General features: G+C 44.0%; 1 protein-coding gene across 14 annotated transcripts in view; it reads right to left on the minus strand.

Moving 5' to 3' along the window:
• Positions 1-1,991: 1,991 nt before the first annotated feature.
• The window catches only part of LOC134378191 (ral guanine nucleotide dissociation stimulator-like), a 40,990-nt gene continuing 25,975 nt past the window's right edge, over positions 1,992-17,006 (minus strand). For 7 of the 14 annotated variants that reach the window (XM_063097162.1, XM_063097160.1, XM_063097161.1 and 4 more), the window contains 6 exons: positions 8,487-8,542; positions 6,086-6,237; positions 4,089-4,282; positions 3,427-3,486; positions 2,831-3,045; positions 1,992-2,614 (listed from right to left, as the gene is read on the minus strand). In XM_063097162.1, the coding sequence (XP_062953232.1) occupies positions 2,283-2,614; positions 2,831-3,045; positions 3,427-3,486; positions 4,089-4,282; positions 6,086-6,148 (864 nt within the window). In that variant the 5' untranslated portion in view covers positions 6,149-6,237; positions 8,487-8,542 and the 3' untranslated portion in view covers positions 1,992-2,282. The remainder of the gene's footprint in view (positions 2,615-2,830; positions 3,046-3,426; positions 3,487-4,088; positions 4,283-6,085; positions 6,238-8,486; positions 8,543-17,006) is intronic. The other 7 variants (XM_063097158.1, XM_063097155.1, XM_063097168.1 and 4 more) reach the window with 7 other exon arrangements.

A 17,006-nucleotide genomic window follows, 5' to 3' on the forward strand; every position in this document is an offset into this window, starting at 1 on the left:
CTAAGTCCTCTAAATTTTCAACCTTTCCCACCCCACCCACGGCAGCTCATATGCCCCTGCCCCGCTTCATTGTGTTTTCTCTTTAGCATTTATTGTTTAGCATACTACATATGTCGTTTATTTATCTTGTTTACTGGACATCTCCCCTACCAGAATGTAAGTTTCAGGACAGCGATTTTTGTCAGTACCGTTCACTGCTATATTTCCAGTACCTAGACAGTGCCTGGCACATAGTAGGTGCTCAATAACTATTCCTTGAGTTCACCCAATAAAGCAAAATACTTTGTGCTCATGCACGAGTGGGAACCAGCAATGCAAGTACGGGGATTATCAGTTGACGGTGGTAATGAGGAGAATCTCAAGAGAAGTTTGGGAGGAGGTCTCCTCTTGGACAGGAGGGACACCATTTGGTGACCTTCAGTGATGAGTATAGGTGGCCATCTCTCATGCCTGGTCTGTCACTTCATGCTCTTGACACCGTGGAGTTGAATTCGTAAGTGAATTAGTGAGTCAGTTCAGAGAGACACCCTTTTGAATCCATGTCCAATATGAACTGTGTCTTAAGCTATCTCTGCCAATTAGTCTCATTATTCTAAAATAATGTTTTCCTTCAGATTTCCTTTTGTTTCTCCGTTTCTGTCCTGTGACTTTATGGCAATGGTTTGTTATTAGTCTGGGCAAGTGTGTTTATTATAATTGAAGACAAACTGCTTAATAAAATTTCCATGGGGAGGTTTTTGAAGGTGATGTAATTATAGCTGTAACTATCCAAGTTCAGCAGTTCTGTGATTACCATTTTGTCCAGAGGGGTAGTAGACGTTAGAGCTCAAAAGGAAATGAAAGACAAGTTTGGCTTTGAAATTAAAACCAATCAACCAAACAGACATAAATGAAAGATACATTGTTCTTTTGATCACAAGTTATATTTGTAGTAGATTTTACCTTGATTCCACTTAAAATGTCAAGGCTTTTTTAAAAATTTCTGTTCCTAGAAAGTGTAGCATTTTCAAGGAGTATAAAATCCATTTTTAAAGTATACAGTTTGGTAAATTTAATTTTTGGTTCTTCAACAAATGGTTGCAATTTAATCCAGCTTCCTTCAAATCATTTTAATCAGTTTGGGGGTTCAGGTTCTTTCATGGTCTGAAAGAGACTGTGGAAAATTTAAGTGGATCTATCTCATATATCTAGTCATGTACAGAAAGCAAGATCCTGCTCTTCAGGGTTGTCATTTCTATTGGACAGTGAAATATGTACCATCTAACGTGACATGTTTAGGAAACCTGTGATAAAGGGAAAGAAGTTGCACTGGAAACTTATTTAGTGGCCCAACGAGGTGAAAATATAACATCAGTAGCTCATCAGTATTTTCTCCTTGATCAAAGTAGAATATCACGTGTGTTTCACTGATTCTGTCAATGAACCATACTAATAAATTATTGATTTAAATGTAACATTTAAAACCAAACAGTTTAATAACTGTTGAGCATAACTTGTTCTGGAAGTGAGGTGGCAGTTTAGGGCTTGAGATTTGGGGTCATTCATCGGTTTGAATTCCAACACCAACATTTAACTGTATGACCTGGGTCTCAGTGTTTTTTCCAGAAAAGATGATATTATTTCATAAGTTTGCTGAGACGAACGAATAAGATGGTGCACTTTGTGTGTCTAGTGTGGTGCTTGGAGTGCCCAGTGGATATTACCTCGCACGGTGATGCGTGTTCTTCTTTCTTCATATCTGTTTTCAGTTGAGACGCTTCAGAGTGATGTCTCTGATTCACTTCTTACCTCTCTGTCCCTTACGTGATCTTCATATGTATCTAGTATTGCTCTATATCAGAATTTTCCAATAGAAATACAGTGTAAACCAGATATGTAATTTTCAATTTCCTAGTAGTCACATTAAAAAGATGAAGAGGCAGGTGAAATTAAAATTTAATTAATTTTAATTTTATTTAACCTAATTCATGCAAATATTATTTGAACGTGGAATTAATGCCAAACAAAAAGGTTAGTGAGATATTTTACATTCTTTTTATCATGTAAAATGTTAGAAATTTAGGGCTGGCCCCGTGGCTCACTTGGGAGAGTGTGGCGCTGGTAGTGCCGAGGCCACGGGTTCGGATCCTATATAGGGATGGCCGGTGCGCTCACTGGCTGAGCGTGGTGCAGACCACACCGTGCCGGGGGTTTGGTCAAAAAAAAAAAATCTGAGAAATTTGGTATGTATTCTATAGTTAATGGCACGTCTCAGTTCAGGCTAGTCACATTTCATTTGCTCACTAGCCACACGTGGTTAGAGGCTCAGGATCTTGCTCGGGCTCTGGCTCTGGCTCGGGCTCGGGCTCGGGCTCGGGCTCTGACTCTTTCTCTTCCTCTGGATCTTGCTCCTGCTCTTGATCTTCCTCTGGCTTGGGCTCTGGCTCTTGCTCTGAGTCAGGCTCTGTCTCTTGTTCTGGCTCTAAATCTTGCTCTTGCTCTGGCTTGGGCTCCGGATCTTGCTCAGGCTCTGGCTCTGGAAGTGGAGGTCGAGCTGGCGCTGGAGCTGAAGATGTCTTTAGCTCTTGGGACAGTTGTTCAGCCTGGGCAGAAGCTGGAACTGGAGTGACAACAACTGAAAATATCAACATGAGTTTCAATGTCTCTTCCAATGACACTGTCTTTCTGAGAAGCCCAAGTCCAGAGACCCAGCCTCAGGAAGTCTTCCCATACTGCAGAACACTGCATGATTGTTCTGAGTACTCAGTGCCCCTGTCCCCAGCCTGCTTCTGGAAACTCTGCTCTGTGTGGCCAAGCCCAGACCCCTCCCCAAACCCTCACAAGCACCCACCCTCTTCCTCCTCACACTCAGTCTCCGCCTCACTGGGCTCCAGGTGCTCCAGTTTCTCCAGCTGGGCCAGAAGATCAGCCTTGAGCTCCACCTCTGAACCTGGCAGATTGACTTGTATATAGGCCAACAGAAACTTCAAAGAAGGAAATTCAGGAGGCTCGTGGAAATCAATGGAATAGAATTCCAGCCAGATCTTTAGGATGGAGGACATGGCGCTGGGGGGAGACAGGTGGGCAGCAGCATCAGAGGCCTGGCCTAACCCTCTATGCTGCCCTCCCAGGGCTCCCCTGAGTGAGCTGCAGTCTTGTACACTCTGCCCCTGCCTCTTCCATAGACCAGCCCCTCGAATGTCCACCCCCAGTATGGCAGCCCTGGCAGAGATGGGCCTGGCAACCTAGGAGGGGCTGGGAAAAGCCTCCGTGGGGGGAGCCTTCAATTTCCCTGCAGGGAAATCCTGAGCCCTCAGCCCTGTAGCAGGAATCATAAGATGTGTGGGAGTCAGAGATCTGCCAGCTCCCCCATCCACAGGCCCCCACACACCACACACAGTTCTGTGGATATGGGAGCCCCTCCATCTGCACCCAAACCCCACTTACCATTTTAGCTGCTCCAGGGGTCCGCCATCCCCATGATAATCCGAAATGATGCTTCTGTATCTAGAGGAGACCAGGGCGGTGTCACATCTACCATATGGTGGCACTACCTGCTCCTCATGTATATTGTGGTTGTCTGACCTCTGACTAGAATGGAAACCCCGTAGTGCAGGGAATATAGTCTCCTCGGTTCATTGGAATATGGTCAGTGCCCAGAAAGTCACTGCACATAGTGTGACTTCAGATATGTTTGTTGAAGGAATAAACCCCAACCGACTACTCCCAAGATATCTGGGTGCACCTGAAGCCCCTCTGCCAGCCCCCGGTCTCCCTGCTTTGAATACACCCAGAAGCCTCCAGATAGAATCTCAAATGTGAAAACTGTGAAGCCCAAGTCAATGAGGTCAGTGAGGGTGTGACAGAGACTTCCTCGTGGGGGGGCAGGAATCCTGAATGAGGACGACCGTGGCCCCTCCAGCAGAACTTTCCACAGGGCTGGACTCAGGAGCAGCACTTTCCATAGGGGACCCACTGAAGTTTGTTCCTGTTACCACCCACCGAACACAGGTGGAAGCTGAGGCTCAGAGGGGTGTGGTGACAGTCCCAAGACTCACAGCTGGGAGGCGGCTGAGTGACACTGTGTGATCGAGGGACAGAGTGCTCACCTGTGGAAAAGCAGATCCAGCGCCTGCTGGGGAGTGGCGAAGTTCCTGTAGCTTAGCAAAAACGTGTGCACATAGGAGTCATTGCCACGCGTGACAGTGGGCACCAGGTACTCCACCCACTTTTGCAGGGTGCCTGCCGGGACAGGCCACAACATGTGGGTGGCATCTGGGCTTAGGGAAGACTTCTCTTCACTCTAGGATAGGACAGGGAAGAGATGCACAGTGACAGCACCGTGAACACCCAGGACGGAAGGGGCTGGAGGCCAGTCTTAACCCCAGGGAGGACATGAGAAGTGAGCCTGAGGGTCCAGGGTTAATGTACAGGGTGGTGGTTGCCACCCCGGCAGTCCCCTTTCACCCTCTAGCCATGACCTGAGGTGTGAACACACCAGGACCAGCAGGTTTATAAACACCCCACCCTCTGCCTCTGCCCAGGGAGGTTGTCCCATGTCCCCATTCCCCCCACATGCAGGAGGAACTTGTGCGGTCACCCAGCGAGGCTCACAGTGCTGGCCTGGCCTGGCCTGGCCCTCCTTCCCCTGGGAAACCTGACGTTACCTTTGGGGACCTCCTGCCAAACGGCCACCGGAGTCCAGGGCGAGGGCTGACCCAGCGCCGGAAGCAGCGGACAAGCCTCTCAGCACAGGGCCTCCTGGGTCTACCACCCCGGGACCTTGGGATACAGCACAACATCTCACTCTGCCTGTGGCCAAGTGAGCTGGGGAAGGGGCTGTGTATAGAATGTGGGTGCCAGGTCACCGAGTTCCGAGTTCTGTTGGGGTCTGTTCTCAAGGAAGTGAGGTCACTTCCTGGTACCTCATTTCCTGACCCCCTCCTCTGTGTAAAAGACTGCAAGTGCCCCTCTCGGTACCTGACTGCTGACCCTCCTTCCCCATGACCTCTCTCTGTTGCCCACACTTCCACCAACACTGCCTGATCGCACCCCTGTGCAAGGCCTGGGTGCAGCCAGCATCACAGCTTGGAGGAGATACATGTAGGTTCAGCCCCAGCTCCTCCTTCTTATCACTTATGTGACCCTGGACAAGCCACGGTGATTCTCAGGACCTCCCTAGTCTCCCCTTCTGCACAGCGGTGATCATTCTAGAATCTCCTTCCTATGGATGTCATCAGGCATATGTGTGCAAACATCCCTGAAACCTATGACCAGTGTCACATGTAGCTAACGAACAAAACTAGAGATAAAAATCCATGGTGTGGAAGGTAGCATGGAATACGACTAATGACAGGTCTGGTTTCTGCCATATAATCTTGAAACTGTTGCTTTTGCTTTCGGCCTGTTTTCCCTGTCTGCACCATAATTTTTATTACCAAATTTTACACATAAGCAAAGATGTATAGAGTCTGAGTGAAAAACAGCCGGCTACAGAGCGGCAGTCTTGTCAGTAACCAGTGACATCTTCTTGCATGGTCTTTCTCTCGGACTTTCTTCTTTCCAGATCCTACTTGGGTGGATTAATCTAGTACAGGTGACTAATCATACCCATTTGCATAAGGATCTTTCAAAGTTGCACGATCAGGTTTTACAGATGAGGAAACTGACAGATTTAACTAACTTCCTGGGCACCGGGGGCAGGCCCATCTTTTGAAACTAGATCTGTGCGATTGAGACAGAGATGAGGCGGAGGGGGCTGGGGGCACTCAGCTCCTGGCTGAGGCTTGCCAACTATTATTTTCAAACCCAAGTCTGGCTGCTTCCCCCTAAATAAAAATAAAGCACCCCAAAAGTCAAATGTCGGTGAACACGGAAGTAAGACTTTATTCAGGAACATCAGTGACCTGAGGAGAGATGTTGGGCTGACCCATCTCTCTAGTAAGCCTGAAGGAGAAGGGCCAGGCTAAAGCCATCTCAGACACTCAGGTTTACCGAGGGGTTTCTAAAGAGGGGGTGAGGGAATGGAATGTGGGAAACGAAAAGCAGGAGGGAGGGGATGTGAGCTACAGGAGTTTCATGCAGGGAGCCAAGTGCAAGTTCTCACCAAGGGTCCATCTGGCCTCTGCTCCCAGACCCTCAGGTCCTGCTGGAGGGGTGGAATCCACATAGCTTTACTGATGTCTCCCTTGATTTCTCAGGGTCTGGATAGTATGTGCCTCCCAGCAAGTTTGCAGCTTCAGGCTGGCTGGAAAACAACTTTACATTTATGTAAATAATGTCACCCCATAACCAAGGCTCAAAATATCAAATAGCCATGGGAAAAGAGGGAACTGAGAGAAATGCATGCTAAGAATAAAAACTGAGTCTCTTAAAAATCTTTTAGAGTCTGTGAGGTTTTAGGTCCCAATATGGCTTCAGTCCTCGTCATTCCAACATGATTACAAAGTCCTGGCTCTTTCCTGAATGTTTCAAGTACCCAAGACAGTGCTGGGCCAAGGTATTTGCTCAAAACATGCTGGTTCAATTGTTTTACCACATCTGGAAGTAGGATGGACAGAGCTCAGCCATAATTTTTTCAACAAGTGGGAGAAGACAGTGGTCATAGGGGGTACTGTTTGTGCGTGCTGGTAAGTGTGGGGATGATGGGGGTGATGAGAATAACAAGTGAAATTATTGTTAGGGATAGGGGTAGGTTTATTAATTTTACTTGGAGTTGCACCAAATTTTTGGTTCCTAAGGCCAATGGATCACCTTCTATCATTTAAAGGTAAGAAAGCCATAGTTTTAGGTATGGTTATAAGAATTAGCAGTTCTTGAGGTCTTTCTTGGTAAACAAGGGGTTTTGAGTCTCTGTTGTCAGGTTCACAGCCTCATGTTTTGTTTAAACTATATTTACAGTAAAGGGGCCCTAGAACTGTTCTGGGGTTGAGGGATAGGAGCAGAAGTGGGATAATATGTATGGGTGTCAGGGAGCTCTCTCGTGTGAGGGATGGTTTGATGCTGCTGATGTGGTGTGTGAGAGCACCTCGTTGTGTTGTGATTAGTATAAATAGGGTGTATAGGGCCATGATTAGCATGTTGAGTCCTATGAGGATAATTATAATATTTGATCAGGAGAATGATGTTATTATTACAAGTAATTCTCCAACTAGGTTGATGGTGGGAGGGCTAGATTTGTCAGGGAGGCTCATAGTCATCACGTTGCTATTAGGGGGAGGAGTGTTTGCAGTCCGTGGGCTAGGATTACAGTTCGACGGTGGGCGTGTTCGTAGTTGGAGTTTGCAAGACAGAATAGGAGGGATGATGTAAGCCCATGAGCAATTATTAGGGCTGTGGCTCCTGTGAATCCTCGGGGTATCTGGATTAGGATGGCTATGATTACTAGGGCTATGTGGCTGGTGGACGAGTAGGCAATGAGGGATTTTAGGTCTGTCCCACGTAGGCAGATAGAGCTTGTTATGATCATTACTCATAGGGAGAGAACAAGGAAGGGGTAGGTTAGGGAGCTTGCTGGGGGTTTAGAATGATGGTGAATCGCATCATTCCTGTCCCCCTAGTTTTAGGAGGATGGCTGCGAGAACTATGAATCCGGTGATAGGGGCTTCTATGTGTGCTTTTGGTAGTCAGAGGGGAAGTCCGTAGAGTGGTATTTTTACTATGAATGCTGTTATTCATGCTGTTCATAGGAGGGTGTTGGATCACGAGGGTAGGGGTGTTTGGGTTCAATGTTGAAGCAACAGTAGGTTTAATGAGCCAGTGGAGTTGAGGTTAGTGCAATTAGCAGTGGCATGGAGCCAAAGAGGGTGTAGAATAGGAAGTAGAGTCCTGCATTTAATCATTCTGGTTGGTTGCCTCATCGGGTGATGACAATCAGGGTTGGGATTATTGTTGCTTCAAATAGAATGTAGAACATGATCAGTTCTGTGGCAGGAAATGTTATGATTAGGAGAATTTGCAGTGAGGTTCATGTGAGGATATAGAGTTTTGTTTGAATAAGTGTTTCTTTGGAGAGGTGGTGTTGGCTCGGGATAATTATTAAGGGGAGGAGTCAGGTTGTTAGTACTAGAAGGGGGCTGAGAGGGGGTCTGAGAAGAAGCTTAATGATGTGGTTGTGCTATTCTCATTGTTGTGGTTCAAGAAAAGAAGAGTGAAGAGGCTAAGCAGCAGGCTGTGGGTTGTTGAGTCGATTCAGATTATGTTATTGTTGGACGAACATGTGGTGGGGTGAGTGTGATTGTGGGGATGAGTATGATTGTGGGGATGAGTATGATTGTGGGGGTGAGTATGATTGTGGGGGTGAGTATGATTGTGGGGATAATAAGCTTTAGCATTGTAGGAGGTTAAGGTTTTGTACATGGTCTAGGCCGTAAGTGTCAGAGATCATTACTAGAAGTGCACAAATACCACCTGGGCTCACATGACTGGATCCAATCTGCTTTCAGAAACTGACCTCGGGGAGTTTGGTGGGAAGAGGTGGGAGCAGCCACTTTGTGAAATAACAGTACCTGTGGAAGTCACACATGCAGGAGAGACCAGCTCGCAGAGACAGCAGGAAACAAACCTGGGAAGATTAACACATCTGTGATTACATATTTGTGTATTGTTTTGTAATGGGCTGGCTGGTATTGGGATCTGAACCCTTCACCTTCGTGTTACGAGGATGCGCTCTAACTGACTGAGCTAACCGGCCAGTCCACATATCTGTAAATATGAAAATAATGTAGACTTTTAAAAAGCTTTTTCTAGGGCCGGCCCGTGGCTCACTCGGGAGAGTGCGGTGCTGATATCACCAAGGCTATGGGTTCGGATCCCTATATAGGGATGGCTGGTTGTTCACTTCGGAGAGCGTGGTGCTGACAACACCAAGTCAAGACTTGAGATCCCCTTACCGGTCATCTTTTAAAAATAAAAAAGATTAAAAAAAAGCTTTTTCTTCATTATTATAGTTATAATAACAGCAAAAAAACAAAGGAAAGGAAAAGAAATTTACTATTTACTATTACGGTTTACTCCCTCCTTCCCCAGAATATCATGATCTTGATGCTAAGCCACATGAGTTAAAAAACAAACAAAAAAAGAACCTGAGGTCAGCTGGGGTCCCAAGTCAGCTGAGGCACACACAGTGTGATTGATTTGTAGCCACTGATTTGGGGGAAGGAGAGTGGGGAGGGGAAGGAGGGACCCGTGCAGTGAATGGCAAGGAATTATGGACTTTATTGACCAAAACGATAACCACCATTCTCCTCTTCAACATATTATTGATACCACTGTCTCAATATAACATCGCAGGTATCAACTTTCCAGGTATTATTACATTGACTGTTCACAGTAAACACATCCTTCCTCTCTAAATGGCACAGCAAGCCCTCCAGTTCACCCCCAAGTGTTTGCTGAGCACCCAAGATCTGCCAGTTGCCAGGAGGGTCCCAACAGAAGGAAGGCACAGTCCTTGTCCTTGAGGGGTTTAGGGTGTTGTTAAGGAGATAAGGTGTGTTTACACCAAAGGAAGTTCAAGCCAAAGGATGATGATTTGAGTCAATGGAATAAAAGGGCCACTTGAAATAAAAGGAAAGCATGAGCCCTAAATCAAATCTTAATGTTAAAATAAATTCCAAGGACTGGGCTGTGATCACTTGGGAGAGCATGGTGCTGACAACACCAAGTCAAGGGGTTGGAGCCCCTTACTGGTCATCTTTTGAAAAAAAAAAAAAATCCCAGAGGGACCACTTATTTTGATGCTAAAGAAAATAAAGCATAGGTGTACAATTTTATAATCTCGGAGTGGAGACCATCTTTCTCACCATGATGCAAACCCCAGGAGTCATAATGAGAAGACTACCAAAAAGAAATATAATAAAAGAAAAAAAGTAAAAAATGAAAACAATAATAAAATTTAAAAAATGAAAAGACTATCAAGATTGACCACAGTAAAATTAAAAATAAAATCTTCTGGATGACCAACCCTATTATGATATGGTAAAAAGGAAAACTGCGGGGGGTGGATCTTTGCAACTCATATGGGAAACTTCTGATTTCCCTAACATACAAGAAGTTCTTACAATTCAGCAGAAAAAAATAAAATCAAAATGGTCTTAGGTCAGCAAAGAGGAAATCCAATGGCCAGTGAACACCTAAATGCTTAACAGTAATTACAAAAATTCAACTTGAAATAACACTGAGATTTTTTTCACTTAATAGGTGAATAATTATTATTATCGAATGTTGATTTAATTTTTTTGGCAGCTGGCCAGTACAGGAATTGAACTCTGGACCTTGGTGTTATTGGCACCACGCTCTAGCCAACTGAGCTAACCACCAGCCCTTTAAGTGTTGATATTATCCAGTGTTAACTATGCTGTGACGGAACAGGTACCTTGGATGGAAATATAAATTGATAATACCAGTACTACCCTTAAACAGGGAGAGAGGGGCCTTCCTGTACTTTAGAGGACCCCCTTCTGGCCCTCATCTATGCAGCCTTCCACATGGGTAGGAAGATTCGATGAGGTTCAGACAACAGGTCCCCCTGGAGCCATCTCCTTTTAGACCAGTTATAGCTTTAGCTGCATCTATTCTTCCTGCCTTCTAGATAAGATTTATTAAGATTCCCACTCAGGGCTATCTGGTTAGCTCTCTATGTTAGAGTGTGGTGCTGATAACAACAAGGTCAAGGCTTTGGATCCTCATACAGGCCAAATCCAATCCCCCCCCCCAAATCCCCAATCATTAAATTACCCCTGATTCCTGACAGCATCCAATCCAGAGCAAAGCCTCACAGACTTAAAGCTTCCCCAAATCACCTAACACAGCCGATATCCCATATTAAGTCCTTTTTACCTTTCCATACTGGGACACCCTGTGGTTCCCCAATGGTGTGCATTCTCCTTTCTTGCAGTGAGTTTCTTGCTGGGACTTAATAAACCCAACTTTGTTTAAACATAGGTGTGTTCCTGGAGGGCACTGATAAGCCAATTAACTTACAAAAGGGGCAGGAGGGAGTGTCATTATTCCATAAACTCTAGATCTGCTTTTATACATCCTGTCTTGCTTTTGCTCATAGACCTACATTGCTTTATCTTCTAGTGATTTGAACATATTATCATAATTGATATCTTTACCTTTTATAATTCTTTTTGGCTTAAGGTCAATTTTGTTGGCTGGCTGGTTAGCTCAGTTGATTAGAGTGCAGTGGTAAACACCAAGGTCAAGGGTTCAGATCCCCGAACTGGGCAGCTGACAAGAAATAATAATAATGATATAACTATGCAGATTTGGAGGAAGTTAACTTTCTCATGGTTCTATATTTTTCCACTTTTTTACTCTCAGCGTATAAGTATGCTTTAGATGTGTCTCTTAAAAATATAAATTTTAAAATATAATTAAATGAGGAAATGGAAATAGTAGAAATAACTAGAAATTTAAAAATATAAGTTTTAGTGCAGGCTGGTTAGCTCAGTTGATTTAGGGCACAGCCTTGTAACACCAAGGATAAGAGTTCGGATCCCCATACTAGCCAACTACCACAAAAAAAAAAAAAAAAAAGGAAAATATAAATTTTAATGTTATCCTTGAGTTACAGTCCACTCACATTTAGTGTAAATAGGTGAATTGTATTTCTTCGGTTGGTTGGTTTTTGGCAACTGGCTAGTGCAGGGATTTGAACACTTGACCTTGGTGTCATGACACCCCATTCTGGGTTTTATTGTACTGTAAACTTTATAGTTTTTTGTTTTCCTATTTTATGGTTTTTTTCCTTCTTTTATGCTTCATTTTGCATCTATATATTTTAATTCACCTTTCTTTACTAGGTTAGAAGTTATGTATCCAATTTCTGTTCTTTTTGCAGTGATCCTAGCAATTACAGCACACCTTCTTCTGTTAAGGTGCCCCTGAATATATACCACTTTCTTCAGAAATTCCTTCAGTTGAGGGTCTACAGGTGAACTCTTGTATTTTTTATTTGTTCTGAAAATGTCTATTTTGTTCTCACTCAGCTGCCAAAGTAAGTCACTGATGTTCACTGGCTTCAGTTTCCTTAGCTATAAAATGGGGTTAATAACTTGTATTAATAGAATTCTTAGGGAACTCAGCATAACTCAGATAAAAGTTGCAAACATACTATGAAGTACCAACTTTATATATATCTATGTATCATAAATTATGTATGTGATAAATACTGCATATACATATACATGAAAAACATTTTTAGTAGCAGGACTGATAAGCAGCCAGGAGGAGAGATGTGTGCAGACAAATTCAATTGTCCTTATGGCTCCTTCCAGTTTTGAAATGACAAGATTCTAGGTGTCTGTCTGCAGGAGGAGTTCCCACCCCTGCCCGCTTAGTTACACATCTCCTGTTCTTGTCCCATGTCCATCCAGAATTCTTCACCCCTCTTTCCTTCTTATGTGAATCTACTGATATTTCAAGACCCAGTGCAAATGTGACTCTGTCTTGTGGTTCTCAACCCTGAATGGACTCTGGATCACCTACGGAGGTTGAAAAAATGCAGATTCAGCATTTCAGACTAATATAATTAAATCTGAATCTGATTGAACATTAGTCATGTTTTTTTCCTGTTTTTCTATTGGGTTTATTTTCCTAATTGCTTTGTAGAAATGTATGATATATTCTGACGCTAATGTTTTAATTGTTTTCTGTATTTACAGAAAGACCCTATGATGCTGATGATGTCCTAACTTGGTAAAAATCTTTGAGAGCAGCTATTAACACAGAGCATTCCAACACAAAGTCATAGCCTGTAGTTAACTCTGTTGCTAGATACTTGCCCTAGAAAATATATTCACATATACACATAAACACACATTCATACCTAAATATAGGCATGAATTAAGGACAGCATAACACATAAAAACATCATACACTTATTAAATTGAAAAAGACTACAGGTATGTGGCAATGTTAGAGGGAGCTCCTTTTCACAAGACTAGGTTAAGCATCAGGTCTTAGACATAGAAACTACAATCAAAGTTTATTAAGTAAAAATAATATTTTTGAATTTTTTTTTTTATCAGAAAGGAAAATTATACCCTATATGTTTTGTTTTTAGTGGCCAACTCATGTAACTGTGGCTAGAGGGGAGATGGAAATAGTTCTTAAATAAAACAACCACTAGTAAAAATAAAATAAGACACCATTGTATAGCCAGAAAATCTGAACGCTTCAGGTTTAACAGTTCATTCATTCAATTATTATTTAATGGAAAACCAGCTAAATGCCAGGTGCTGTAATTAAGGCATCCACAGAAGACAGATGATTGAAAATTTTAATCCTGTACTTGAACTGGGCACTCAAGGAAAAAAATACGTATTTTTGATAATGCCTCTCATAGAAATCCTGGTAGCAAATTTATAGGAAGGGATCTAAGATTGGTGCTCATTATGAGAGTAGAAAAAGAACTACTTGATGAATGAGCTTTTCAAAATATCCTTAAATGAAAAAGACAGCTCAAGAAATGGAATGGGAATGAAAAGACAGACCTGGCAAGTTAGTTCAGCTGGTTGGAGCATGGTGCCGATAACATCAGGATTCGATCTCTGTACCCGCCAGTGGCCAAAAACAAAAAGACCTAGGGGTTCTGAGGCATTGAGCTGGGGGAAGCCAAACCCAGCCACAACAGGTAAAAGGCACACCAAAAACATCATTTCTATGCACGCAGTCCATCATAGCCACCACAATTGCTGTTACTGCCGCAAAAGTGACTAGTCTCTACAGCAGCAGTCACGGCCACCATACAGATGGCATGCCAGATTCTAAACTTCATTGTCACAAGGAGAGGCACCAGCGGAGACCAAAATAAAAAATAAAAAAAGAAGGTCTTCTCTCTCCACACAGTACACTCCAGCGTAACAGAAGAAGCATCTGATTTATAATAGGGGAGGATTTGATCACACCACTCTCAGTACTGGACAGATCATCTAGGCAACAAACCAACAGAGGATCAGTTAATCTATCAGATGGAGAGAACAAATCTGTTTCCTAGAAGGGGGGAAGGAGAGGAGGGGGAGGGGGGAAGGAGAGGAGGGGGAGGGGGAAGGAGAGGAGGGGGAGGGGGAAGGAGAGGAGGGGGAGGGGGGAAGGAGAGGAGGGGGGAAGGAGGGGGAAGGACGAAGAGGGGGAAGGACGAAGAGGGGGAAGGAGGGGGAAGGACGAAGAGGGGGAAGGGGGGAAGGGGAAGGAGGGGGAAGGGGGGAAGGGGAAGGAGGGGGAAGGGGGGAAGGGGAAGGAGGGGGAAGGGGGGAAGGGGAAGGAGGGGGAAGGGGGGAAGGGGAAGGAGGGGGGAAGGGGAAGGAGGGGAGAAAGGGGAAGGAGGGGGGAAAGGGGAAGGAGGGGGAGGGGGAAGGGGGAAGAGGGGGAGGGGGAAGGGGGAGGGGGAAGGGGAAGGAGGGGGAAGGGGAAGGAGGGGGAAGGGGGGAGGGGGAAGGGGAAGGAGGGGGAAGGGGGAGGGGGAAGGGGAAGGAGGGGGAAGGGGGGAAGGGGGAAGGGGAAGGAGGGGGAAGGGGGGAAGGGGGAAGGGGGAAGAGGGGGAGGGGGAAGAGGGGGAGGGGGAAGGGGGAAGAGGTGGAGGGGGAAGAGGGGAGGGGGGAGATTGGGTAAGGGGCATAAAGAATAAGTATGATTTGTAACAATGAGTATGCTAAGAAAAAAAAAACCCTAAAGCACATTTCTGGGCATTTTGCCTAAAATCTTGGGCAAGCTCAACTGATATCATCCTACAGCAGATGCAGTGAGTGTGCACACTGCCCAGTGATCTCTACTGCTCAGAAATAAACAAAATTCCTCACAGAGGCCAGCCACCAATAAATTTTTTTTTAATTTTAAAATAAAAAGTAATAAATAAAAGAGAGGACACAAAATCAAGATCAGGAAGATATCAAACATGGTTTCTCACAACTCCTAGGTCTTCCACTGTCTCAAGTTCAACTCAGCCTGTGTCAGAACTGGCTAGAGACCAAGGACCTCCAGCCCCAAAACTGCTAGTCAATGCGTTTATGAGCCACAGGAGCTCTAAGGTAAGCTTCTATTTAATATGGATTTCCTTCATATTATGGGTTAAACACTTCACTAAGTTATTGAATTATCAATACCTAGAGTGACTATCTAATGAAAGGAAATTACAAAATAATTTTTTATGCAGTAAAACTTGACTTCTTTCACAACAGTCCAAGCCAGCTTCTATCACCCATTATTAGATGAACAATCCAGTCTTGGTAAATTCTGCTTTAGGATGAAAGAAAGAGCTAATTGCAAGATCAAAAAGAGACAGGCCATAAGTGCTTGGTTACTTTATGTTATTAGTTTTCCATTCATAGGGGAAGAAATTATGGTTCATCTGTAATAAGCACCATGGACACGGGAAGATCTCAGATGTTGTTAAAGAAAAATAAAACTCATTTACATTAAAGGATACCTCTAGATACACACAGACATGCAAATGCATACAAAGGAAAAGGTTAGAGAAAAGAGAAAAAACTGTTGCAAGTGGTTACCTCGGCCGGAGGAAGTTAAAGGATGAGTACACCAAAGGGGGACTGTCACTCTCCCATTTCTTTACAAGATTCTGCTTGAATCTTCTGCAGGGGCAAGTCTTTATGTTATGGGGCACAGGTCCAGCTGCCTGCCCCCTTTCAAAAACAAACTCAGGCCACAAAAAATGTTTACATTGTCTAATGCCAAAATAAAAAAATATAAATAAAAAACAAAAACAAACTCAAAAGTCAAATGTTGGTGAAAATGGAAGTCAGCTTTCACTCAGGAATACCAGTGACCTGAGGACAGATGTTGGGCTAACCCATCTGTCCCGTAAACCTGAAGGAGAAGGGACAGAGTAAAGCCAACTCAAAGACTCAGATTTCCTGAGGGGTTTAAAAAGAGGGAGCTGAGAGAACAGAATGTGGGAAATGAAAAGCAGGAGGGAGGGGGGTGTGAGCCTGGGGGCCTGTGTGCAAGGAGCCAGGTGCAAGGTCTCCCCAAGGCTCTGTCTGGTTTCTGCTCCCATCCTTGCTGTTACCTCAGGTCCTGCTTGGGGGTGGAATCAGCACAGCTCTACTGATGTTTTCCTTGCAGATTTTATTAGATCTGATCTTGTCAAAGCATAAGAGAAAAAAGATTCAACATGGCTTTGGAGATTATTGATTAGAGAAATAAAATTCAACCCAGGAAAAGTGAAGGTTAGGGTCTGAATCAGCCAGATATTCCCATTGACTCTTGGGGATTCTTTCCACTACCTGTAAGTTCTGTCATATACGTGTCTTGCCTTGTATAATTCTCTGGCTTCCACAACTATATCCTTTTTCTCAAAGTGCATTAGAACCCTTTTGTAGAAGAGCACTGGAAATTGTATTTGTGTGAGTATGAAAGACTACTTGTTTCTCTTAGTTTCTTTAACATGACCGCTTAACGCAAAGGCTCATAACTTTGTCAGCACCACGCTCTCCCACGTGAGCTAACCGGCCATCCCTATACGGGATCCGAACCCACGGCCTTGGTGTTATCAGCACCACACTCTCCCAAGTGAGCCACGGGCCAGCCCTAAAGTCTCAAAACTTTGTATTGTGGTTTGTAGGATACGGAAAGATGTATACATACTACAACTATAGAATAAAGAAAGGGTGGGAGATGGCCCCGCAGAATTGCAGGGTTCTTATATTTTATGTGAAGTGGCATATTATGAACCCTAAGTAGACTAGGAAAGGTTAAAGATGTATATATTGTTTTTAATATTTTTTGTTGTTTTTTGAAATATATTTTTTGTTTTGTTTTCTTTTTTAGTGGCTGGCCGGTAGAGGGATCTGAATTCTTGATCTTGGTATCACAAGCTGTGCTCTAACCAACTGAGCTAAAGGGATGTATATTTTAATCTCTTTAGCAACCACTAAAAAAAAAAAAATAATGCCAAGAGGTATAGCTAAAAAGTCAATCAAAAATTTAAATGGAATTCTAAATGTCACCTAATCCAAAGAAAGCAGGAAAGAAGAAATGGGGGAGGGGGAATTGGACAACCA

This window comes from Cynocephalus volans, chromosome 5 (assembly GCF_027409185.1).
Source record: "Cynocephalus volans isolate mCynVol1 chromosome 5, mCynVol1.pri, whole genome shotgun sequence".
In the NCBI taxonomy this organism is placed as follows: domain Eukaryota; kingdom Metazoa; phylum Chordata; class Mammalia; order Dermoptera; family Cynocephalidae; genus Cynocephalus; species Cynocephalus volans.